This window comes from Schizophyllum commune (genome assembly GCF_000143185.2).
Source record: "Schizophyllum commune H4-8 unplaced genomic scaffold SCHCOscaffold_15, whole genome shotgun sequence".
In the NCBI taxonomy this organism is placed as follows: domain Eukaryota; kingdom Fungi; phylum Basidiomycota; class Agaricomycetes; order Agaricales; family Schizophyllaceae; genus Schizophyllum; species Schizophyllum commune.
In genome coordinates, this window is record NW_026089552.1 from 116112 (window position 1) to 139110 (window position 22999).

At 58.1% G+C, this 22999-nt stretch overlaps 10 protein-coding genes across 10 annotated transcripts; 3 read left to right on the plus strand and 7 right to left on the minus strand.

Annotated features, from left to right (window-relative positions):
* Positions 1 to 28: 28 nt before the first annotated feature.
* SCHCODRAFT_02593211 (uncharacterized protein) lies at positions 29 to 1149 on the minus strand. Its single transcript, XM_003026711.2, has 2 exons — positions 803 to 1149; positions 29 to 755 (listed from the first exon to the last, which is right to left on the minus strand). Exons 1-2 carry the CDS (start codon positions 884 to 886, stop codon positions 141 to 143), a joined length of 699 nt encoding a protein of 232 aa, XP_003026757.1. The 5' UTR covers positions 887 to 1149; the 3' UTR covers positions 29 to 140.
* Positions 1150 to 1277: 128 nt separating this feature from the next.
* Positions 1278 to 3746, plus strand: SCHCODRAFT_02643693 (uncharacterized protein). Its single transcript, XM_003026620.2, has 9 exons — positions 1278 to 1422; positions 1472 to 1575; positions 1626 to 1776; positions 1827 to 1952; positions 2003 to 2157; positions 2205 to 2317; positions 2370 to 2819; positions 2874 to 3279; positions 3329 to 3746. The coding sequence occupies exons 1-9, from the start codon at positions 1311 to 1313 to the stop codon at positions 3554 to 3556; spliced, it is 1845 nt and encodes a 614-aa protein (XP_003026666.1). The 5' UTR covers positions 1278 to 1310; the 3' UTR covers positions 3557 to 3746.
* A 135-nt stretch (positions 3747 to 3881) lies between these two features.
* SCHCODRAFT_02593220 (acyl-CoA N-acyltransferase) lies at positions 3882 to 4687 on the plus strand (the record flags this gene model as incomplete). Its single annotated transcript, XM_050343997.1, has 2 exons — positions 3882 to 3959; positions 4025 to 4687. The coding sequence occupies 2 exons, from the start codon at positions 3882 to 3884 to the stop codon at positions 4685 to 4687; spliced, it is 741 nt and encodes a 246-aa protein (XP_050197228.1).
* Positions 4462 to 6492, minus strand: SCHCODRAFT_02681649 (GroES-like protein). Its single transcript, XM_050346741.1, has 7 exons — positions 6034 to 6492; positions 5758 to 5979; positions 5583 to 5703; positions 5422 to 5533; positions 5032 to 5366; positions 4933 to 4981; positions 4462 to 4881 (listed from the first exon to the last, which is right to left on the minus strand). Exons 1-7 carry the CDS (start codon positions 6184 to 6186, stop codon positions 4809 to 4811), a joined length of 1065 nt encoding a protein of 354 aa, XP_050197229.1. The 5' UTR covers positions 6187 to 6492; the 3' UTR covers positions 4462 to 4808.
* A 940-nt stretch (positions 6493 to 7432) lies between these two features.
* On the minus strand, positions 7433 to 10165 carry SCHCODRAFT_01108743 (uncharacterized protein; the record flags this gene model as incomplete). The annotated part of the gene is made up of 8 exons (XM_003026713.1): positions 7433 to 7495; positions 7573 to 7671; positions 7815 to 8679; positions 8752 to 9257; positions 9418 to 9490; positions 9644 to 9723; positions 9797 to 9858; positions 10138 to 10165. 8 exons carry the CDS (start codon positions 10163 to 10165, stop codon positions 7433 to 7435), a joined length of 1776 nt encoding a protein of 591 aa, XP_003026759.1.
* A 1300-nt stretch (positions 10166 to 11465) lies between these two features.
* SCHCODRAFT_02557011 (uncharacterized protein) lies at positions 11466 to 13276 on the plus strand (the record flags this gene model as incomplete). The annotated part of the gene is made up of 2 exons (XM_003026622.3): positions 11466 to 11561; positions 11621 to 13276. The coding sequence occupies 2 exons, from the start codon at positions 11466 to 11468 to the stop codon at positions 13130 to 13132; spliced, it is 1608 nt and encodes a 535-aa protein (XP_003026668.1). The 3' UTR covers positions 13133 to 13276.
* A 125-nt stretch (positions 13277 to 13401) lies between these two features.
* Positions 13402 to 15080, minus strand: SCHCODRAFT_02557014 (NAD(P)-binding protein; the record flags this gene model as incomplete). Its single annotated transcript, XM_003026714.2, has 5 exons — positions 13402 to 13829; positions 14188 to 14452; positions 14519 to 14619; positions 14641 to 14926; positions 14985 to 15080. The coding sequence occupies 5 exons, from the start codon at positions 15078 to 15080 to the stop codon at positions 13459 to 13461; spliced, it is 1119 nt and encodes a 372-aa protein (XP_003026760.1). The 3' UTR covers positions 13402 to 13458.
* Positions 15081 to 15815: 735 nt separating this feature from the next.
* Positions 15816 to 17712, minus strand: SCHCODRAFT_02706622 (glycoside hydrolase family 18 and carbohydrate-binding module family 5 protein; the record flags this gene model as incomplete). Its single annotated transcript, XM_003026715.1, has 8 exons — positions 15816 to 16059; positions 16119 to 16365; positions 16414 to 16491; positions 16540 to 16717; positions 16779 to 17188; positions 17245 to 17355; positions 17407 to 17469; positions 17523 to 17712. The coding sequence occupies 8 exons, from the start codon at positions 17710 to 17712 to the stop codon at positions 15816 to 15818; spliced, it is 1521 nt and encodes a 506-aa protein (XP_003026761.1).
* A 1424-nt stretch (positions 17713 to 19136) lies between these two features.
* On the minus strand, positions 19137 to 21263 carry SCHCODRAFT_02643711 (Pkinase-domain-containing protein). Its single transcript, XM_003026716.2, has 5 exons — positions 21173 to 21263; positions 20991 to 21125; positions 20716 to 20941; positions 19597 to 20665; positions 19137 to 19544 (listed from the first exon to the last, which is right to left on the minus strand). The coding sequence occupies exons 1-5, from the start codon at positions 21198 to 21200 to the stop codon at positions 19368 to 19370; spliced, it is 1635 nt and encodes a 544-aa protein (XP_003026762.1). The 5' UTR covers positions 21201 to 21263; the 3' UTR covers positions 19137 to 19367.
* A 303-nt stretch (positions 21264 to 21566) lies between these two features.
* Positions 21567 to 22830, minus strand: SCHCODRAFT_01108800 (uncharacterized protein; the record flags this gene model as incomplete). The annotated part of the gene is made up of 2 exons (XM_003026717.2): positions 21567 to 22529; positions 22576 to 22830. 2 exons carry the CDS (start codon positions 22828 to 22830, stop codon positions 21567 to 21569), a joined length of 1218 nt encoding a protein of 405 aa, XP_003026763.2.
* Positions 22831 to 22999: the final 169 nt, after the last annotated feature.

Sequence of the window (22999 nt, forward strand, 5' to 3'; positions counted from 1 at the left end):
GCGTGCTAGCCGGGAAAATCGGGGATTGCCGAATGTTGAACTTCCACTGCACACATTCTTTAAACGACCTATGCACAAGGCTGGGTACACATCTCGACACTTACAGATATACCCCAAACATTATGTAGAGTACATGCTCCCTACTTCTGCCGCCGTTCGTTCTTGACCACCACGTCCCGTACGCCGTTAAGCCAGTCATCCCAGCACACGCTGAGCAGTGCCGTGTCCCTCCCCACCGTCCCCGGCTTCACATCATTCTCCCGCACCTTGCGCCCATTCCCCTTCCTATCCCCTGGATACACCCTATCCCACCGCAGCACACCGTCCAGCTGGTACCCCATCCGCATCGCAAGCGCAATACTCTTCATATTCAGCGAGTTCGCGCGCCACTCCAGCCGCCTCAAGCCCACCCCGCCCTGCTCAGGCGTATCCAGCGCATACTTCATCAGCACGGCCACCGCGTTCGACGAGACGTGCGTGCGCTGGAAGGCGGGCAGCGTCGTGATGTACCCGATCTCGGTGACGAGGTTGACCGCGAAGGTGTTAAGGTAGGCCATGATGCCGGCGAGGGGCGTGTTGGGGGAGAGCTTGTCGAGGACGGCGAAGAGAACGACGGCGGGGTTTGCGTGGATGGTGGGTTCGAAGAATTGGGAGGTCATGTCTTCGGCAGTCTGCCATGGGCCGTAGGGCAGGTGGTCGAAGAGCCAGGCGTGGTCTTTCGAGCCGGCCACAAAATCGTCGGCGTGACAAGCCGGCTTCAAAGATGGTAAGGAGACAAAACATAGGCAGAGGACGATCTTACGTCGAAAGGTACGAGTTTGACCTTATCGTTCTCGATGCTTGCAGGGAGGGGGAAGCAGAAGTTGGGCTCGAAAGGTGCAGACATCGCGAGAAACACAAGGTACACAAGTGCTGGGAGATGCGTTTGAGGTTCAACTTGACGTCCTTATATATGGCAGCCTATCGGGACCTTCTTGCAATCGGTGCAATCGTCAAGCGAGGACCGACGTATCCTCGAGTCATGAGCCCCGGCAAATGCCGCGCGGCACAGAGGTCGGTAGCTCGCCGAAATGGCGGATACCCGAAGATAAATTCTTCCAGCGGATGCGATACAGATTTAGACTCACATCCGAAATTGATATCTCGCCCTGACGATAATCGTAGAACTCCAGGTCTAGCTCAACGGCGCGAGTGATGGCAAGGAGTAAGAACAAAGCCTTCCTAATCGGTAAATATTGCACGGCGCGTGACATGTGTGACAAAAACTTCTTGCTCGCCGCCGAGAACGACGACGAACTCAAAAATCCATAATGGCGCAAGCAAGAATGGCCCTCTGGGCCGCCGAGGACATGGAGGAAGACATTCAGGACGTCGATCTGTCGATGGCGATCGGCAACTACGGGCAGGGCGGATACAACGATGGTGCGTGCGCCGTCCGATCGTGTGTTCGCGAGCTCACCGTCGTCCGTAGCGCACATGTCGCAGCCCCAGATCGATGAGTCGACGCTGATTGCGATGCAGCAACATATGGCGCAGCAAGCGGCGTTCTCGCAGATCCCGGACGTGGTGAAGGGCGTGAGTAGCAGTATGCATCAATTCGTGGACGATCCCCTCACGTTCCACAGTTCATCGTGCACTTCCACCAAGCCGTACTCGACAACAACCTTGCTGAGATCACTGTCGCGTACGAGAGCGGATGGAACAAGTACACTGAAAAGTTCTACGCGCGGTCAGAATGGCCGGAGGCGGAGATCATTGCTCCCCTCGTCAACGATGGTGCGCGGCGCGACCTATACGTCCTGAAAACGATCTGACGTCCTCCCCAGACCCCATCTTCCTCATCCTGTACCGTGAACTCTACTACCGCCACGTCTACTCGCGCCTCCAGCCCAACATCGACGATCGCTTCCATTCATACGAGAACAGCTGCGAACTCTTCAATTACCTCCTCAGTACGGCCCCATCTCCCTCCTCAACTTTCATCCATCTCACTTCCCTTCAGACTCCGACGGCCCGGTCGAACTCCAGCTCCCCGAGCAATGGCTATGGGACATCATCGACGAGTTCATCTACCAGTTCCAGGTCTTTTGCACCTGGCGATCGAAGATCAAGAACAAGTCCGAGGACGAGCTCATGCTCCTTGCGGAGGGTGGACCAGTGCGTGGTGTGCTACCTAATTGTTCCAGCTCTGACCCCTGGCGCAGCAAGTCTGGAGCTCGTACAGCGTGCTGAACGTACTCTACTCCCTCATCCAAAAATCCAAGATCAACGAGTTCATCGTCGCCACACGCGAGGGAAAGTCCCCCGAGGAGATTGCGTGCGTATACGGCGTCATGGTGGACTTAAGAATTCGCTGACATACTTTCCAGGGAGATCGTTGGCGAGTACGGCCAGAAGCCGCTCTACCGCATGCTCGGATACTTCAGCATCGTCGGTCTGTTGCGCGTGCACGTCCTCCTCGGCGACTTCACGCTCGCGCTGAAGGTCATGGACGACGTCGAGTTCAACCTGAAGACCCCCTTCACGCGCGTCACCGCATGCCATGTCACGACCTTCTACCACGTCGGCTTCTGCTACCTGATGCTGCGCCGCTATCCGGACGCCATCCGCACCTTCGTCACCATCCTCAACTTCATCATGCGCACACGGCAGTATCACACCCGCAGCTACCAGTACGACCAGATCAACAAGACGGCCGACCGTATGTACGCCCTCTTCGCGATCTGTAATGCCCTCTCGCCGAGTCGGCTGGACGACAACATCGCGAACACGTCGAAGGAGCGCTTTGGCGACCAGTTTGCCAAGATGGCGCGCGGCGGGTAAGCTCAGGTCACTATCCGCCCCATGCTTCCCTCCCACTAATTATTCGCCAGACCCGACGCCCAGAGCGCCTTTGAGGAGCTATTCCTCTTCGCCTGCCCCAAGTTCATCACCGCCAACTCCCCGCCGTACGATGACCCCGAGGCGCTCGCCGCCTACGTCGCCTCCACCGAGAGCTCCGAGCCGCTCCAGGCGGACCCGACCCGGCGACACCTCTCCCTCTTCCTCGCCGATGCCGCCGCGCAGGGCACGGTGCCCACGCTGCGCAGCTTCCTCAAGCTGTACACGAGCGTCGGCGCGCCGAAGCTCGCGAACTTCCTCGACGCGGACGAGGAGGAGATGGTGCAGGAGCTGATGGTCATGAAGCAGAGCTCGCGCAGCACGTCGCGCGTCGGGGGCGGCAGCCTGCTCGACGGGGAGACGATCTCGACGAGCGATCTGAACTTTGTGGTCGATGAGGTGCGTGTGGGGCATAAAGTTCGTGGCTGAGATGCTGAATGACGAACAGAACATGGTCCACATCGCCGAGTCGACTGTCGGGCGGCGGTACGCCGGCTGGTTTATCAAGAATGCCGAGCGGACGCAGCGGATACTGGACGAGCTCAAGAAGGCGCCGCTCGCGCCCTCCGCCGAGCAGCAGCAGCGCGCCGCACAGCAAACCCAGCATCACGCAAAGACCGGCGGCCCAGCACCCAGCGGCGGGGCCAAGAAGGTCGCCTGGGGCGGGGCGAAGTAAGCACGTGAGCGTGACGTGTCACTGTTGATGTACTACCTGCTGTACGTTCTCTGTTGTACTATTCCTGCTATAGCTATCTGTGCGCCTGGTGTTAGCGGACGAGTGCTGATGACTCGAGCGACTGTTGAGGTAATGAGCGAGGAGATGGATCTGATACAGGGGTGGCATATGCTTTCATTGTGGACGGCGAGGGCGTGACGACTTCCTCGTACATGACTCGCGCTGCGCGCATGACTCAAAAGAGGGTATCTTCTGTTCAGGTGGTCCTATACTTCTCTTCTTCACCTTCTACAGTACCTTCAACGTCCACAACACAGGCAATATCATGTCCGACGCGTACAACTTCTGTTTTCCTCTTCCTCCGTCCCTGGAGTCAGAAAAGGTCAAGCTCGTCCCGTTTGTGGTAAGTCGTACCTCTTCACTCATCCACTCTCTTCATATCCTCACAACTTCACTTCTCTCTCCCAGATGGAAAAACACGCCGCCCCCTTCATCCCCCTCCACCAAACCCACGCGCGCTACTTCGAGCACGTTCCCTTCGGCCCCTGGACATCCGTCAACGAGATGCGCGCCGCCATCGAACCCCGCATCCTCAACGACCCCACCGCCGTCATGTTTGCCGTCCTCGACAAGTCCATGCTCCGTCCTGTCGATACTCCCAATGAGCATGACGCCGTCGACACGCCCGGGGAAACCAACGCCGTCGACACGCCCGACGAAACCAACGCCGTCGCCGGCTGCATCGGCTACCTCGCCGCCTCGCCCGCTAACCTCTCCGCCGAGCTCGCCTTCGTGCTCTGCCTCCCCGCCTTCCAGGGCAAGCACATCGCGTCCGAGGCGTCGCGACTGCTCATGCACCTCGCGCTGGACACACCAGAGCAGGGCGGGCTGGGCTTGCGGCGGCTAGAATGGCGCGCAAACTCGCTGAACGTGAAGAGCATCCAACTGGCGATGCACTTGGGCTTCCGGCTGGACGCAATCCTTCGGTGGCACTTCGTGTTCCCTGAGCACAAGGCTGGCAATGGTCGAAGCATACGAGAGGGTGATCCCAGGCCGGGCACGAAAGGCAGAGACACTGCAGTTCTGAGTCTCACCTGGGACGACTGGGAAAACACCCTGCTTCAGAAATGAGTTGTCTTCGCGCGTAATTTCGATCACTCTCTGTGATAAAGCTTCCAAAGTAATTATACACCGTGGTATGTACTATACATGTCTACTTTCTATACAGGTCTAACACACTTTTCAGCTATGCTTACAGCGTAGAAATGTCGATGACGAAGCGGAAGCGGACGTCCGACTTGACGACGCGGTCCCAAGCTTCGTTGCTGAAGGGAAAGTCAGCAAAGAGCACTGAATCAGCTGATTGGGGGACGTACATGTAAGACGCCGGGATGGTCTCGATCTCGGCAGTGATACCATGCTCCGCTGCGAAACTGTGAGCAAGGAATACATATCTTAGCCATCGGGAGACATACCACAGAAGTCCAGCATCTCCTGTGTCTCTTTGATACCACCGATGCAAGAGCCCGCAAGGCTGCGGCGGCCGGCAACAACGCTGAACGCATGCAGGCTCATCGGGTGCTCAGGGATACCGACCTCGACGATGCTGCCGTTTCGGCGGAGCAGGGACATGTATTGGTCAAGGTTGAGGTTTGCGGACACCGTGTTGATGATGAGGTCGAAGTGGCCCTTCAACGTCGAGAAGGTCTCCGCATCCGACGTCGCGAAGTACTTGTCGGCGCCGAGCTTGAGGCCGAGCTCCTTCTTGCTGAGAGACTGCGACAGAACGGTGACCTCAGCGCCAAGCGCCCTGTAGATGGGTCAGTTCTTTCTACGTCCGCAATTGCTCGTGGCAATCAACGTACTTGGCGATCTTGACACCGGCGTGGCCGAGCCCACCCAGGCCGATGATGCCAACGCGCTTCCCCGGACCAGCGTGCCAATGGCGCAGAGGCGAGTACATGGTGATGCCAGCGCCTGGAACCTCATGAGCGAGCTGTCTTGTTTATCGGGAATCGAAACTCACAGAGCAATGGGGCGGCCTTGTCCAAGGGAATGCTCTCTGGGATGTTCAGGACGAAGTCCTGATCGACGACAATCATCTGCGAGTAGCCGCCCGCCGTTGGCGTGAAATTCGCCTTCGGGTCCTACGCAGAAGGTGAGTTCAACTGGGGGTAGAATATCGCGTACACGAGGCGCACCTTGCCATTGTAGGTCTGGACATTGCCGTTGATCGTCCCGTCTCCGGTGCAGTACTGCTCCTCGCCGTCCTTGCAGTTCTCGCAGGAGCGGCAGGAGTTCACCATGCAGCCGACACCAACATGCTGCCCGACCTTGAACTTGGTAACGTTCTTACCGACGCTGCGAACGATACCGGCAATCTCATGGCCGACGACCATGGGGAACGGGATCTCGCCCCATTCCTGGACTCGCATTTAGCAATCCGGCACAAAGATAGAGGAACGAGGCGTACGCACCCCGCGGATGGTGTGGATGTCGCTGTGGCAGATGCCCGCGTACTTGATGTCGATGACCACGTCGTTATCGTCGGGCGCGCGACGCTCGATCGTGAGCGGCTTCAAGGGCTCCTTGGGGCCGGTGACACCGTAAGCCTTGACAGTGGTGGACATTTTGCGTTCGTGAAGGGGCGGGGAAGAGTGGACGTGGGGTGTGGAGAGTGCAGGAAAGTGAGGGACCTCCTAGCCGTCGACGCGCCTTATATACTCACCCGCCTTGGGGCCCACTTCCCGCTGACAGAGCCCCCCAGGATCGGCTGGCGCGCCCCTCACCGTATGACGGATCGCGGGCGACTTGACACTTATCGATCGACCTTCCGCATGGCGGGATGAGGTATGCTCCCGAGGCCCGACGATTGCGTACGCGCGTCCGCTGCTTGCCGCCCACGATGCTGAGCGACAGTCCATTTCGGACGCAAACCCCAAGGCGGGGAGGAGCCCGTCTCCGATTCGGACGCGCATTGAGCCTCGCTTGTCCTGGTCTGCCAGGATTAGGACTCAGAACGGCAGGGCTACAGCCCCGACCTCCTGTGTTCTTGAACTTTCGCGTATTTTCTCCTTCGCAAGGTTGCCCGCGGAGATGGACGATCTCCATCACATCGTTCGCTCAAAATTAGGTTCCGCTCAGAATCAAGTGGAAGGCGCGCACCCCACCCACTGATCCAGAGCCGCGCGCCCGGCAGTGGAACACAACCGGCGCGCCGCCACTTACGCATAGGAATCCACCTGTCTCTTCGTGAGGCACTAGGGGCACGATGTCTGCAACAGCGAGCTCGAATCGAGCCCACGAACATTTAGCTGGATGCGTAGCAATCAACACCACGATAACAAAGCCCCATTAGATTAGATAGCGGTGTAGAACTCATCTCGGTGACCCTCTCAACACTCCTCAGCTCCAGCGGGCGCGACAGAAGGCTCAGGACTACTCGGTGGTAGCGCCGATCCCTCGTCCAGGCCCGAGCCCATCCCCTCTCCCTCGTATTCGTCCACATAGCCAAAAACGCCGTCTCGCAGATCCAGGTCCAAATCTTCCGTGCTCCGCTTCTGCCAGACCTGCCGTCCCAGCGAGTCGAAGGACAGCCTCTCGTGGATGGAAGTCTGCGGACCCTGCGCATGCCTACGCGCCTCGGACCGACCGAGGCCGTCGATGCGCACCCTCGATGGCGATCCCCACGCCGTCGGTCGTGTTCTCTCTCGGACCGCGCCGCCTGCATCTCGACACCCCGCGACCCCAGTATCTGCCAACCCCGCATCGCCTGAACCTCCCCGCCCCGCGACTCCCTCCCCCCCACCCCTAAGACCCTTCGTCGAAGTCTCCTCTCGCGCGTATATTGGCCGATATACGTACTGACGGAGCACGTCAGGCAGGTTCGTAGGGCGCGGGGTAGAGCTGCGCGAGCTCGGGGTCGAGGACGAGGTATGACTGCGGAGGCTCGAGGACGAGGCGCCGCCGCGCGCAGGGAGAAGCCTTTCGTAAGCAGTCGCGGACCCGCTGATGACCTCTTGCACGCGGATACCCCATCGCAGCTGCTCGTACGCGACTTGCGCGCGCTGGCGGAAGAGCGCGAAGACGGTGGGCGTGATGGAGGCGGTGCAGTTCTGGGGTCTGGTGAGTATACAAGTTCTCTGTTTCTCTGCATCGATGAATCTTTCGGTCAAGAAAAGGAGATTCAAGGGCGTGTATGAAGAGTCTCAAGCGCGAGTCGGAAGGAATGAAAAAGTAGAATGCCATGTCAACTCACCTTCGTCCGAATGAACGGGTCAATGAGGCATAACGTATCGCCCTCCCATTGCTTGTTGACGAGAGGGGAAGCAGAGAAGTCGACGTCGTTGCGTTCTGCGTCGGAGTCGCGGTCTGGTCGAGCGGGGTCAGGATCTGCGCTGGTTCTCGATGAGGGCATGCTGGCATCGGTAGAGCCTGTTCCAGCTTCCAATGCGTCTACACTGGCTTCGACGGCGGTCAGACTAGCATCTACAGCGTCCCGATTAGCATCAACGGCGTCCAGACTAGCTTCATGCGCCCCATCCTTGGCCTCATGCAAGCCGTCCGATCCGGAACCACATTGCGAAACGTCCACATTGGACTCCGAGGATGAGACCAAGATGGGTTCTGTCGATGATACCGACTTAGCCCCATCTTCGACTCGCGGTGATTCCGCCCCATCCTCGAGCGATGCTGCCCCATCCTCGAGCGATTCTGCCCCTTGAACGGCAGACACCACGCCTTGGTCAGAAGCCAGTCCCATGTCCGCGGACTCCGACTTCTCGGCAAGCCGCTGCCCCTTGTCTAGGGTAGCAGACGACTCGCTGGTGGGGGTAGACATCTCGGTGAGGTTGAGCGGCTCCTCGGTGGCGTTGAGCGGCTCCTCAGTGGCGATGGGCATCTCGCTGGCGGCGACGAAGGGCACATCGCCGGAGGTGGTAGGTATCACCTCGGGCTGCTCGAGCGTCTTGCGCATGTCGTACTCGGGCGCTTTACGCACGTCCTGCTCAGGCGCCTTGCGCATGTCCTGCCATCTGACAGGCGAGCAGTCCTTGCGCGAGATGAGCCCGCCGTGCCGGATACTGAGCATGTGGTGCTTGGGGTTAAAGTCCTTGGCCCAGAACCTGTAGAGAGGAGGGGGGTTCAGCAAGGGTCCTTGGATTACGACAACGCGCCCAAGAAAAAACAAGACTCACTTAAACCAATCAATCAACAGCTCTACCAGGTCCTTATACTCTGCGTGCGACCAGTTCGGCTCCTGCACAATCTCGATGCCGGTGCCGTCCTCACGAGCGAGGACCTTCCTACCATTTCCGTACCGAAAGACCTTGGGGGCAGGCGTTCCTCTATCGCGCGCGAGTTCCAGACACTCCGACGGTGATAGCTCGTGCGACGCCTCTGCCCGGCCTCCCGAGGTCTGCGCTAGCCCCTCAGCACCCTCCCAACCTGACTGCAGCCCCTCCCCACTTGCCGCCACTCCATCGCCCGACCCTGAGGTCTCGCTCTCCCCACCCTTCGCCAACGCCATGTTCAACAGCTCCATCTCCCCCTTCCCCACTACCCTTTTGAAGTGCTTCGCACGATGCGTAAAGAAGCGCACATCACACCTCACGCGCTGTGCGCTTGGCCAGAAGTGGCCGTCCAGGACGGATGGCGGGAGGTCGGTGAGGGGTGCTTGGAGGTTGGGGAGGTGACCTTTGGCCTGGGTGAGGGGTTAGCTCAGATAGGAGAGGATGTGTAAACGCAGATAGAAGAGAATGCGTAAAGCAAGGGGTTATGATTGTCGAAGAGCAAGTTTGGGAAACGGGAGGGAGGGTAAAGACAGCGCGGAGTATATAACGCCACAAGATACAGACACCCACCTGCAAGAACGCGATAGCCATCAGGGCAAGGGAGTAGCTGCTAAAGGAGACTTGGCGGTTTGCGGTACTCGGCCTGGAAACGGGAAGGTCAGCATCGTTAAAGCAGCTGGCATGCTGGTCATCGCTGAAGGCCGCGAAGGGACGTCCGCGGACCCGAGGACCTTCATCAATCCGCGGACATCCGGAAACCCGCGGACTTTGCTCGATGGACCCGGCGAACACTCACTCATTCAGCCCGTGGACCTTCGCCCAGTGCTTCGTGCACGCCATGAAGGGGCGCAAGACGCGGCTCGTGACACAGTATTCCTGGAAGACACCGAAGTGAGAAACCGACTTTCATGCCCGATGTTGGCTGAAAAGAAGCGAACTGGCTACTTACCCTGATCAAGTCCGAATTGTACGCCCCCAGTCGGTCGTTAACGTTGATGTCAAAGTGAAGACCTGTCCACCGATCGCGCGCCTTCACTAGACAAGGCTGACATGAGCCATTTGGTACGGATGCAGGTAGAAAGGAGAGAAGGAAGTACCTATCGGAACAGTCGCCCAAGGGATTGTCTGTTCGACGATGAAGCCTTCGTCCTGGAGCACTCGCGCCAGACCTCTATCAGTGTCAGTTTGGTAGGGGCATGAAGAGGATGGGGGTTGTGCACTACCTGATATTATGCGGTGCTGGTAAGAGACGTCAGGGCGAGGCATCCAACGAGAGGAAGGACGACGTACAACGACGAGAAGAACGCAGTCTGGTCATCTTGTTACGATAGCCTGGAGCCCAGCCATAGGGTGCATGAGGATCCTACATATATGTGAGTTAATGAGAGAACGATGAATGTAGGAGAGTGAGATCGGGGGTAGATGTTCGGCAAGAATGACTGTCCGTGTATTGCAGCGCAGGAGGGGTGAGCTTATCAGAGGCGCCAGTACATACCATGATCACCAAGTCCAGGTCGCTGTTCTCCGTAGTCAAGCCGTACCGCGCGCTCCCGAAGGCCTCCACCGTGTATTCCTGACCATACGCGCGCTGTATAGCGCGCTGCACCGACTGAAGCGTGCGCCGATGTCGCCAAAGACGGTCAGGAGTAGATGCCGGAGGAGTAAAAGGGACGTCTTTGCGAGACCGCGAAGCCTGTACGTGTACGGAGAAAATGTTGAAGCAAGCAGAAGGGGATGGGGCATGAGTGTATGATCCTGCTCTCAGATCGGATGCGCACCTTGTCACTGCCTCTCAGCCTCCCTTGATCCTTTCGTGGTCTATACTTTCTACGCGAAGCTTCCCTGTCCTCGTGAGCAATATCCTCGGCCAGCACCTTGTCGACGCGTCGAAGGAAGTTGGCGCTTCGCCGCAGATCATTGGAAGACGCCGATGTTGAAAAAGAGCGTGAAGGTCGTATACATGGGAGACATAAAGGTAGATGGACTGGAATACGCGCGACGTTCACGACATGTCGAGCAGCGCTCATGACAGTCGGAGAAAGATTCGACTTGTTCAAGAGACGGAGACGGAGCGAATTTCGGTGCGGCGATGTCGGGCCGAGCCCCGTTAGCTCCGTGATCCGTTGCTTCGGCAACTCCCGGCCTTTGCCACAAATAAAGAAACCTTTTTTTCTGCTTCTTTTGTCCTGCCACCATGTGTCGACAAAGAAAACTTGACACAGCGTCTTTCAGGGCATCCCCTTAATTTATACTGGCATGTTATGTGTATGTCTGCCGGTTACCAAGCCTGGGGACCCCGACTTCCCCGTGCATCGATGCTATTGTTCATGTCACACCCCGGCCTCGGCATCCGGAGATAGATTACCACAAAGGTTCATTGTTGGTTCATTGTCCCCGGCATTCAATTGTGCGCGAAGACCGGTGCATCATGGCCGAGGCGTGTTGGAGCATATAAATGTGAAGGTTCGCGGGACGTTCGCCTGCTTACCCCCCATCGACCTCACCGTGCCACACGCACTCGGTACATTTGCTAACGCTCTGCATACTCTGGCTTCATCTTTCTCCATACTCTTACTCTACCTGCTTAACCCCTCGCGCTTTTCTGCTCACTAATCACCATGATGCAACGCGGCTCCTCGACGCCACAGTGGCCAGGCTACTGCGAAGACCCAAACGACCGCGTCGTCCGCAAGAGCAGCACTCACGGGAGACAGGTATATTGCTCTCCTACTCTTTTCGCGACTCTTGTTCTGACAAGCGCCCATCGCCACAGTCCAACGTACCGCGCCTAATGACACCGCCACCGGGCAGAGCCCGTGGCTTGACGACTCACTCTAATGCCTCTACGACTTCGCTCGTTGGAAGTCCTAATCCTCGACCTGTGCACGGCGCGCCAAATCCACCGACCTCGACTCCGCCTCAGCTCAGCATTACCGCGCCTACTCTTCCTATCGGCTCGAACTCTCCAATCCCGTACTCGCCGCCCCGATTGACGCCCCCGCCCGCGTTCATGGTTCAACAGTTTGAACAGACGATGGCTTCCCTCGTGAAGCATCCGACGCTTCTGGTTTCTCGCCCACCTCATGGCTCTGCCGTGACCTTCCAAAGCTCTCGAGGGTCCTTGCACACTTCTGGCGTGACCTCTCCGAACTCTCGAGGGTCCTTGCAGGCCTCTGTCGGGCCAATTCAGACCCCTCGCCCGAAAGACCCGCTTCCGAAGTGGCTCCTTGATCGACAACGGTCCAAGCCTCCGAGATTGGGCGGTGATTTTTTAGGTGGCTCTTCTACTTCCTCCTTGAACGCTGCGGCTTCACCTTACAAGCCCATCCCGCCCTTTCGCCCGGATTTTCTGGGTGGTAAAGACGGCCTCGAGGAGGTACCACTATCACCACCCGCCGGCCAAAGCTCGTTCAGCGGCCAACTGTCCTTCCGCGACCAGCACTCCCCTACTGACTCGCACTGCAATTACGGACAGCCGTCATCTTCTCAGCTCGCTTTCAGCGCCGCACTCGTGGATATCCCGCCCTTCTCTTCCACCCCGCCGGTGCCACCCGGTCTCGGGTTCAAGACCGACGACGACGATGAGATTGTGTGGGATAAAGACGTGCTGAGGGGTAGGCCGTCGACGGTGGGCGCGATCGGCTCCGGGAGGCCATCGCAGCGCAGCGACAGCGACAACCAGCCCGGCCGCCGCAAGGGCCGCCGATTTGGGGAGCCTAAGACCAGGAACGGGGAGAAGTTCGCTCAGTTCGAGGAGCAGACCTTCCGGTTTGAGGAGAAGAGCGCCCACTTCGAGCTCTACGACCTTCCTGGGAGCCGGGACGATTTCGGCTCGCGCTCGTCCTCTTTCTGCTCGGATTCATCCTCCGATTCTGAGATGTCCGAGGCCTCGTCGTCGTCGTCCGACCAGGACAAGGATTCAATCGAGGTCACGATCAACGAAGTCGACCCCTTCAACGACTTCATGGACATCGATCCTTACTCTCCGGCGAACTCGTCGATGGCTTCGCAGATGGAGCCCAGCGTCCAGACATCGCAATCTTTCTATCAGGCCTCGCAGTTACAGGCCGACCAGACCGCGCAGCCACAAGGCAACCAGTCTTCTTCTGAGATCCTCAACAACCGTACGCGGAAGGCCTACATGCAGGCCCTGTGGGCTCAGGAATTACTCGGTCGCTATGAGCAGGGGCGGTTGGGACGGACGCTGCAATTTGTGCGGCGGCCTTCTCCGCTGCGGCGGGAGCTCGAACCGGAGGTATCATGGGACAACCATGAAGAGGTGTAGATAGGAGGGCCAGAAGGAGGCGACAGCGTCGCCCGGTCCTCTGAGGCACTACTAGACGCACCGACGCACTGCACACAGGATAAGGTCTACGGACGACAAGCTTTCAACCCCTCACTGTATACTACCACTAGATCGCACGCTTGCTACTCATATGCTACATCGTACTAATATGTACCATCACGCTCAGTTTTGTCTCTTTTGGTCTCAACCAGCATTGTATCTCTACCGCACTGGCTCGTACTAGAACACCCACGCTCCCTGATATTTGGAATTTCATATGCTCTCTTTATTACTAGTCTCAGTGGCTACAGCTCGCGCAATTTCTATCACTTCTCCTCAGCGCCCTTGTGCGCATTCGCCCAGAGCGCAACCGTCTCCTCCGGCCACGGGTGCTGCGGCTTCGGGTACCACGACGTCGCCGCGAACTCGGCGACGCTCTTCCGCGGATACAAATCCGGATACAGCTCCTTCGCATCCAGCGCGCCGTCCTTCTTTGCCTGCTCCACCGTATTGTCCCCTCGCACGAACAGACTGTACCCATACTCCGCAAACCAGCGCAGCGGCTCCGCCTTCGCCCCGCCCGCCGTCGTCTCCGCGATCTGCTTCTGCAGGTCCTCGGCGGAGAGGCGGACGATGACCTTGCGCAGGCCCTCCGCGTCGCCGCACTTGGCCTTGTGGGGATCCTGCCCGGAGACCCCTTACCAGTACTCTCGAGTCACGCTCGTACGTAGCATTTCTTTTTGCTCGTATTTTATGTACATTGTAGATTAGATTAGATATGTCGCAGGCCGCAAGGCGGCCTGCCGCATCGGGAATAACCACCATCTTCACTCTTACCACCGTCTGCAGCTCAACTTAGCCTCCTCGGAGAGAGGCTCTGAGCAGCAGGCACCGGAAGGGTCGCCTCCCGCCTCGTCGTAGAGTAATACTCCGACGCAGGCACTCTCCTATACCCGATCTCACGCGCGCGCGTCGTAACACGCGCTCTACACGCTACTCGAGCGCTCCCGCGCCCGACCGTCGCCAACGGGCGACCACTCTGCACTCGCTCCTACCCGCTCGACTGGTGAGATCCCCACTCGCGGGCCCAGAGCTCCCGCAGGCCTCGGCGATGCGGAAGAGGTCGGCGGTGGTGACGTGGTCATCGTAGACGAAGACAGTTTGGTTGAGCGTGCGCGGGTCGCCCAGGATGCGTGCGACGAAGGTGCCGACGGAGGCAAGGGCAGTTACGGCCGTTGGGATGTCGCCGGGACCGCGGTAGAGGTAGCTCATCTCGGCGATGGGGTTGCCCTTGTAACTCGGTGGATAGGGAAGTAGGGACTACGAAGTAAAGGAGCAGTATCGTCAGTACATCGACCTCGATGAATGACAGGACATCTATCTTACCTCGCACCAAAAGCCGACTTCGATGAAGGTATGGCCGAGGCCGAGCGAGCGGATGTAGTCGCGAATGGCAAGTTTCTGCAAGGTTATTCGTCGGTGGAAATCTCAAAGCCTCTCATACGCACTTGCCTTGTCATTCAAGAGCATGGCGCCAGGCGGGGCATGGCTGCTGAAATCATCCGGCACGACGCGCTTGACGCCCGCCTCCTTCGCCGCCGCGAACAGCGGACGCTGTGCATCCAGCATCATCGCATGCACGGTCGACACCAAGATGTCCGCGCCATCGAGCAACTTGACGAGCTCGGCGTGCGTGGCGGTGGTCAGGTCGGAGCAGACGAGAATTTCGACACCGCGATTCTTGAACTCGACGGCGGCGGGCTTAGTGGGGGTGCGCACAATGGTTGCGACGCGCTGAGCGTGGGGATGAGTATCAACAAATGGATGGGCTGCAGTGGCAAAGAGAGCTCACGAAACTGCCGGATTCGAGAAGCCCATTGACGATGCTCGTGCCCGTGGCACCAGTAGCGCCAACGACAACCACGCGGGGCTTTCTATCGCTCGACATGTTCAGTAGATGTCAAAATGAGACGAAATCCTGCTGGTGTAAATGTAGAAGCAAGGGCATCAAGAGACCTTTTATACCACAGGTAGCCCCACACAAAACAGCGAATGACCTTCCCCGATTCTTTCGGAAAAGCTAGGGTTGTCAGCTCGTTGTCAGTCGTTGATAAAGTCTTACATAGAAGACCTGGAGAGGTGGGTCGGAAGTAGCGAGCCATGCGGAACACTCCCGAACCAGAGTGTAAATCTGGATTGTGGGATGCGAGTGGATAACAGCCCGGCGTTCAGTTGACGAGTAATCCCCTTGGACCCATTCTCCTTGAATTGTCCCGGAAGGCTTCTCAGCTTACAGACATGTTCATAGAGGGTGTAGAGGATTTATATAGGAAAGAAATCAAATGGACGCTTGCCCAATTACATGACAAATGACAGCGCAGAGTGGCTTGATGATGGGGGTCCACAAGTGTCAAGAGATCCTGGAAAATATCCTAATTTGGCAATTCGTCGGGATGTCACCTGACTCCGTGCCGTCGCCGACTCGCCGGCTTGAGTTACAGTAAGTATTACCCCATCTGGAACGCCCTTTGTTGATTGGATGTGCTTCTCTCCTCATTGCGACATGAAGAGCAAGATATTGTTGCAGCAGTCGAGCTCACATAATTATTACTAACACTAATACCGAGCACCCTTGAGTAAAGCAACACAAATCCCTGCTGCACAGCACAACCCAGCATCGCGCTTAACAAGCACCGTTATCAGCCCATACACCCGACGAGCTACCAGGCGCCTCGTTCTGAGTCCACCACTTGGCCGTCCAGAGGTGTTTGTTGTACGTGGCCGTCTGTCCGCCCGTGTACGCAACGGAAGCACTCCAGGCGGCCACGCCCGAGCACTTGCCACCCGGCGGAGGGGGCGGGGGCGTACCGCCGCCACCCTTACCACCCATGTTGTTTCGGACATTGTCCCACTTGGAGCTCGGATAGCTGTAGGTGGCCGTGCTTCAGTCAACTGCAATCAGCTCACATATAACAAGAGCACGTACTTGATATGGTTCTGTGTGCTATCGAGCGCACCAAAGACGCTGTGGGTAACCCCCGGGAGACTGTCGGCACCGACCTTGTCCGAGGCGAGCTCCCAGAACATCGTGCCCGCAAGCCCATTGTTAGCGACGTACTGCGCCTTGGTTCTGGCGATGCCGGGGGTATCGTAGGAGACGAACTCGCGCTTGCTGGAGTCGTACGAGTACGATGCGACGGAGGTCGAATTTTCGTAGACGCGGGCGCCGGCGACTAGCAAGACGTTAGCAACATGTCCGGAAATGAGAAGAACGTACGCACGCGGGAGAGTCTTGTAGCTGTAGATGCCGAGCTCGGACGTGCCAGGGCCAACGCCATTGTACGTATGTCCAAGACCATCTGTAGGAGGATGAGCAGGAGGGATGTACGGGAAGGGCGACGACGTACCGGTGTTCTCAAAAGCGCGACCGTAAAGAGGCAAGCCCAGGACGATCTTGGACGCCGTCGCGCCGTTCGCCCTGTACCAGTCAAGCGCCGCCTTCGTACTGACGTTGTTGTAGCCGTCGGGGTACAAGTTCGCCTGGTTCGCGACTGTCGGCAGCCACGAGCCGGCATAATCATACGCCTAGTAGCAGTTTCGTCAGCCAAAGGACGCTCGACTTGTAGGCGCGCGGCTCCCAACTCACCATCAAGTTCCAATAAGTCAGCGCCGCATTCATCGTCCCCACATTCAGATACCGATAGTTATCCGCCCCCGCACTCACCGCCGCCGAGATCTCGTACGGCGTCGCATCCCCCTTGCTCTGCTGCAGCCGATTCAGCGCTGCTCGCAGCTCCGTGAACAATGCAGCAAAACCCGCGCCCTGCTCCGCCGATGCCGGATACTCGAAGTCGATGTCAATCCCGTCGAACCCATAGTCCTCGACGAGGCGTACGGCGCTGTTGACGAACTGAGTACGTGCGGCGGGGTTGGTGACGAAGGCGAAGTGGCCGTTCTGGGAGTAGGTGTAGCCGCCGACGGAGAGGAGGACTTTGATGTTGCGGTTGGCGAGCTTGATGAGGTACATTTGTTTGAGGCAGCCGTAGAGGTTGTTGCCTGTGGCGTGAATGAGTATCGTCGAGTATAAGAACAAATACAAACAAAGTACTGACCTGGCTCGCTGTAGGAGTCGCCTGGGAAATGTATCTGCTCATCCGCCCACGCATCCGTGAGGGTGATGGCGCCTGTGCTGGCGCTCGTGTCCGCAAAGCCATATAGGATATCTGCCGACTAGCGTCAGACACAGCGAGGCGACTGGTATGCGCAGAACGTACGCGTGAGATCCTTCGTCACGATCGCCTGTGGATAGAAGTTTCCCAGTCCGGCGTAGATAGCCCCTAGGACGATCCCTCCATGAGCAGAGACCGCAAGTATAGATGACGACGCTTACAATTCACATAGTACGCCGAATTGACCCGTCCAGTTGCGCGCTTCTGAATCTCGTGCACCGGAGCGTTCTGCTGGATGGGAAATATATTCATAGTCTCGTTCTTGTTGGCGGGGATCTTCATCGACTCCGTCGCCGACGCAAGCTGCGCCACATACGGCAAAATCGCGAAGAGGATGGAGAGAAAGATCATGATCGCCGGGGCCTGATATCTCGCTATGAGGGGGAGTACAAGGCAAACCTGCTTGTGACTGACTGCGTTAGTCGACTGGGCTTATATACTCAGACCTCTCTTCGTAGCGGCGCACGGGCGCTGGCGTCGAGAAAGGGAATCCATGTGCTCTTCGAGCGCGCACGTCAAGCGCGGGATTCCGCGAGGATACCCGGGTTGCTCACTGACAAGGCAACCGCCTGAAAAGCCAGCCGGTAAGCAGAAGAATCCGAGAGCAGGCGTGCGGGCTTCATTGCGCGGCATCGATAGACGGGTCTTGTCGATGATAGGAGACACTGCCAGAGTGCTCGCGCAGCGATACCGACCTTTCCTGTCGGCTACATCGCCCTAGAAGGCCTGCGGCGCGAAAGGAGGTAGACGTATCGGGTGTCCGGTAGTGAAGGATAACCCGGGTTCTGCCCGATTCAACGACGGTGGAGGAAAAAGGCGAACAATCGGGATCACTGGACATATAGGATCTTCATGATGTGCGGGGATTGAGGTGCTTGAAAAGGGACACCTAGAAGACACATGACAGGCCCGAAGCGTTCGGTGCTTGATGATACTCCCGGGTGCAACGCAAGAGACTCAATTCGCCTGTTTGGTCGCCTTGTAGAGGTGGCTAGAGTAGGTCGAGGAGTTGATATCAGCCAGTTTCCTGACGTGTGATAGTGGACAGAAATCGGGGTTGACATGATGCGTTGCCCGATAGAAGTGCTCAAGACCGTAGCGCCATCAAGTGATGATTCTAGGTCCAGGATTCGGGAGTCGTCAGTCAAGTTTGACATTGTAAAGTAGATTCATCGCAGTTGCTTGACTTCAGAAGGTTGGACTCCAGGCGATCAGTTGCCTTTGTCGGTGAGCTGGGCTGATGAACCGCTGACTCCCATCTCCACATTCGGCAAGTCTGCTGAGTAGCGCTGGCGCAGCAAGTTGAGCCATATGGGAGTAGGAGACAACCGTGAGATTTGCCCATGTTTGTCCGGCTCGGCTGTTTATGCCATTTCCCCTTTTGGAATGTTTTGTTTTGCTCCGATTCCCACGGACGAAAGAGTCGTACAACAAATGCACTTGCCTTTAAGTTCGCCCACACTTCACGACACAGCTTTGATTCTATATATGTATCTGCTACCAGAAAGCGAAGATTGCAAATATTAACGACGAGGGGGGATCCAAGCTGGTAAGGCTACATATCATGTACGCCTACAATGGTTAATCATGCACGCCTAGCTAATCATGTAACTTACGCCTAACTGTCCGTTTATCACCTATGCTGTATCTCAGAAGACGACCGGGACTGCGGGCGGCGGCGCCCGCGTCGCGCCCGGGCGTGGTTATGTATATGCTGCGTACTACATACTAGAGGAAGCCCCGGCTTCGCCGGTTGCATACCTTGCTTGCATCACGCGCGTGAGTCTGAATTCTGCTGTCGTTGACAGAGCTCGTCGTGTGGTGTCGTACAGGACTTGTGGACGAAGGTGTCTGCACGTTTACCGATGTTGTCTTCGGAACGTGCTACGCACATGGGGTCATTTTTGATGGGGTCAATAAGACACGGGAAAGACCTTGCAAGCAAGGTGACTACCGGACCCCGATGCCAATGGCAACGACCGATACCCCAACGGACGATGTCGCCTTCACATCCCATTCGCGTAACTGACGCTCTCGCTCAGGTGCTCGTTCGCAGGGTTGTATGTGAAACCGCGGAACTGGTCCTGCACGGTCTCGGATAGCGCGGAGTCAGTGACGACCGAGTCCTGCGCCTCCTCGTTGGTGAAGTCGGGGTCGAAGTTCGCGACGTCGAGCACGGATTCCTGGAAGGATGAAGATCAGAGAATATCAGGTAGCATCTAGACACGAACGTACCACGCTCGGCTTGAACGGCGGCTGGATCTTCTTCGCCAATAGCTTCCCCCAGTCGACGTACTTGGCGAAGAAGGGATGGCGCTTGATCTCCTCTCCACCGTTGTGTCCGAGCCGCTTTGACGGGTCGCGCTGCAGGAGGCCGGTCATTACGCTCCGCGCTTCAGACGACATGTCGGGCGGGAAGTTGAGAGGATCGGTGAGGATGCGCTGGTACATCGTGTTCACGTTCTCGTCGTAGAAGGGCGGCAGGCCGGTCATCATCTCGTACAGGAGCACGCCGAGCGTCCACCAGTCGACCGTCTTCGTGTACCCCTGGCTCTCGAGCAGCTCCGGTGCAATGTACTCGGGCGTGCCGCAGAACGTGTTCGTCTTCTCCGTCTCCGACATGTTGAGCTTGCACAGGCCGAAGTCGCACAGCGCGATATGGCCCGTGTAGTCCAACAAGATGTTCTCCGGCTTCAGGTCGCGGTACACGACGTTGAAGCCGTGCAGGTGCTCGAGCGCGCACAGGAGCTCAGCGGCGTAGAAGCGCGAGCGGTCCTGGTCGAACTTGCCCTCGCGCTGGAGGTGGTAAAACAGCTCGCCGCCGTTGACGAAGGACATGCCGAGGTAGAGCTTGTCCGGGGTCTGGAAGGAGAACTTGAGCGGCACGATGAACGGGTTGTTGACGAGCGCGAGGACGGTGCGCTCGGCGAGGATGTGCGTGATCTCGCCCGGGCGCTGCGCGATATGCGCCTTGCGAATCGTCTTGAGCGCGTAGATCCGCTGAGTGTCCTTCTTCCGGACCTGCATCACCTTCCCGAACGAGCCCTTGCCGATGACCTTGAGCAGGTCGAACGCCTCGATCGTCAGCGGCTCGTTGCGCGTCGGCTTGAAGTCGACCTTGAGGTGGAAAGAGCCCGAGCCAGCCGTCGCGGTGTACCACTGGTCAGAGGCGTGGTGCCCGTCGAGCTGCGGCGTCAGGTCGACGCGGCCCATGAGGATGTCGTTCCCCATGTCATCCTTGCCCTGCACCGGTGCCGTGCGCAGGTAGGACGACACGGAGATGTTCGACGTGCGCGAGACATCGCTGCGGGCAGTCCGTCAGCAGCTACACACGCACAGCATCGCGCCACGCACAAGTCAGCGCGGTAGTTCCACACCGGGCTCGACAGGTCGCCGCCCATCGCGTCGATCAGGATCTCGTTCTTGTCGAACTCGAGCACGACATACGGCAGCCACCAGTTGCGCCGGCGCTGCACGCTCTCGCGGTTGCTCGTCGAGCGGCGGCCCTGCGGGGCGCTCTCGAGCGCCTTGGCGATGATGTCCGGGAGGGGGGTATTGGGAGGGAGCGCGAGTCCGCGGCCTGCGTTGCGTTAAGCGCGTTGCGCGGTATGCGTCGTAGCAACACGCACCTTGGAAGATGCGGATGGTGAGCATGCCGGACCTGAACTGCTCAGGCCCGCCAGGGGGCTTTGGGGTCTCCGAGCGGGAGGGGATAGGCGTCGTGGAGCGGGAGATGGCTCCGCTCTCCTTCGCATCCTTCGCCTCTGCGTGTCGCTCAGGAACAGGTTTTGAGGGCCAGCAAGCTACGCACTTTTGCTGCCGAGCTTCCAGCCAGACATGTTGGATATATTTCCGCGGGTTTATGGGACAGGGAGGAGGGGGAAAGGGGAGATAGACGCCGCCCGGCGAACGTCTGTTGCAAGGTATAATAATACCCAGAAAAGGAAATCGCAAATCCATTGAAACATGTGCGCTTGTTTGGCACTGCAAACGAAAAAATAGAGATGGAAAGGATAGATGATAAAGTTCATAGCAATATTTGGCTGCTGTAAACCTCAGGAAGGTATTCATTGCAGCGAGAGCTCCTCATCGACAAGTTGAATTAGACCTTCACTCCTAGAGCTTCACCGTCGGTACTTCAACTCACTGCACCCTCGTCAATCGATATGGTAAGACCATGTTACATTTCGTGCTTCACATAAACGCTAGTGGTATAGATTGTTGAGCGCATGTAGCAACCTCGGCACGGGTCGCAAAGGATCCGGAATCAGCACACAACCCGCCAAGCCGCGCGATAGCCAGGCCTCCGTCACCAAATGCCCCCAGCCCACCAGCCACACCATCGTCCATATCCACCCTAACGGGCCCTCGACCTTCTTCCCCGTCAGCCTGTAGATCGTCACCTCCACCAGCATCCCCACCCCGCCCGACATCACGAAGAAGCCCACAACGCGCAGCGGGTCGTGCCCCCTCCCTTGCCCCCACAGCCCCGCGTCGTGCAGCAGGCCCGACACCACGTACGCGCCCACAAGCCCGAGCGACTTCCCCCACTTCGGGCCGCACACCTTCACCAGGACGTGCGTGAGCGGGCGAGAGCCAACGCTCACGAACACGTCGCGCAGCACTTGGTGCCAATGGGCGCCCCAATACGCGCTCACGCTTGTCGCGGCCCACGGCCTATCGAACACGGGCGGCCAGCGCGTGGGCGCCTGACGGAGGAGGCCGACGCCAACAAGCGTGCAGAGGTCATAAGAAGCTTGAAGGCCGGCCCAGATGGTAAGGCCGGTGAGGAGCGTGAGCACGGTCGAGCGTGTATAGCGAAGGTGCGGGGGGAGCGCCGGGTCGAAGATGCTGCCGCCGGCGGGAGAGTTGAGGCCCATGGCATGGATGGTGGCTTGCAGCGCGTCGACAATGAAGCCGTGGAAGAGGGCGGAGACGAGGGTTTCGCGGAGGAAGGCGGCGCGCGAGGAGAGGGTGCGCGTTTGTGGGGGGAGACGGAGGCCCGTGGACCAGTCCCAGTCGATGCCGCGGATGTTGAATGCAAGATCAATGCCGTCAAGGAGTATGGTGGTAAGTGATCGCGTCGGTTCCTTGTGGTCTGTCCGGCGGTAAGGTTTGCTAGGCCATGCCCAAGCGATGGTTCGGCAAGTCATGGCGAAGAGCGTCATCTGAGGATTGGTTAGCGCGACATCGGGTGTGCAGAGAAGTACGCACCAGATGCCCCTGATTATAATGTATCAATTTCTCCTTCGTGGAATCCGACACCGGAATGTCCTTTGCAACATCCAAGAGGGTACCCGCACGGAAGTACAAGTACAGCGCGATCGGGAGGAGCGCCATACGCAGTAGTCGGGTCCTGGGTAGAGTGACCAGTAGCGCGAAGAGTCCATAGCAGAGTTGTGCAGGGCCTAAAATGGTGAAATAGGTGTGCCAGTTCAGCCCGAAGCGGTCCTCGGGGGCGGGGATCATAAAAATGTCCATGAATCCATGTTTTGAGGACCTATCGATTGAATATGGGTCAGATATCCTGCGCGATGCTGGGGGAGATAGTAAAGGGGCAGATTTGCTGAATCTTCATACTCACAAGTCATCCATAGTGGGAGGGGGAAAGCAAAGGCTCGCGTCCCGCCTGCACATT

Bases quoted from the DNA above. Each gene is read 5' to 3' on its own strand.
- SCHCODRAFT_02593211 (XM_003026711.2), bottom strand. From the start codon at position 886: ATGTCTGCACCTTTCGAGCCCAACTTCTGCTTCCCCCTCCCTGCAAGC. The intron at 756-802 runs GTAAGATCGTCC...CCATCTTTGAAG, and splicing joins TCAAACTCGTACCTTTCGAC to CCGGCTTGTCACGCCGACGA.
- SCHCODRAFT_02643693 (XM_003026620.2), top strand. From the start codon at position 1,311: ATGGCGCAAGCAAGAATGGCCCTCTGGGCCGCCGAGGACATGGAGGAA. The intron at 1,777-1,826 runs GTGCGCGGCGCG...CGTCCTCCCCAG, and splicing joins TGCTCCCCTCGTCAACGATG to ACCCCATCTTCCTCATCCTG. The intron at 2,820-2,873 runs GTAAGCTCAGGT...ATTATTCGCCAG, and splicing joins GCCAAGATGGCGCGCGGCGG to ACCCGACGCCCAGAGCGCCT.
- SCHCODRAFT_02681649 (XM_050346741.1), bottom strand. From the start codon at position 6,186: ATGTCCACCACTGTCAAGGCTTACGGTGTCACCGGCCCCAAGGAGCCC. The intron at 5,980-6,033 runs GTGCGTACGCCT...ATGCGAGTCCAG, and splicing joins ACATCCACACCATCCGCGGG to GAATGGGGCGAGATCCCGTT. The intron at 5,367-5,421 runs GTACGTTGATTG...ACCCATCTACAG, and splicing joins GCCGGTGTCAAGATCGCCAA to GGCGCTTGGCGCTGAGGTCA.
- SCHCODRAFT_02643711 (XM_003026716.2), bottom strand. From the start codon at position 21,200: ATGTCTGGCTGGAAGCTCGGCAGCAAAA. The intron at 20,666-20,715 runs GTGCGTGGCGCG...GACTGCCCGCAG, and splicing joins TGGAACTACCGCGCTGACTT to CGATGTCTCGCGCACGTCGA. The intron at 19,545-19,596 runs GTACGTTCGTGT...TCATCCTTCCAG, and splicing joins CGCCGTTCAAGCCGAGCGTG to GAATCCGTGCTCGACGTCGC.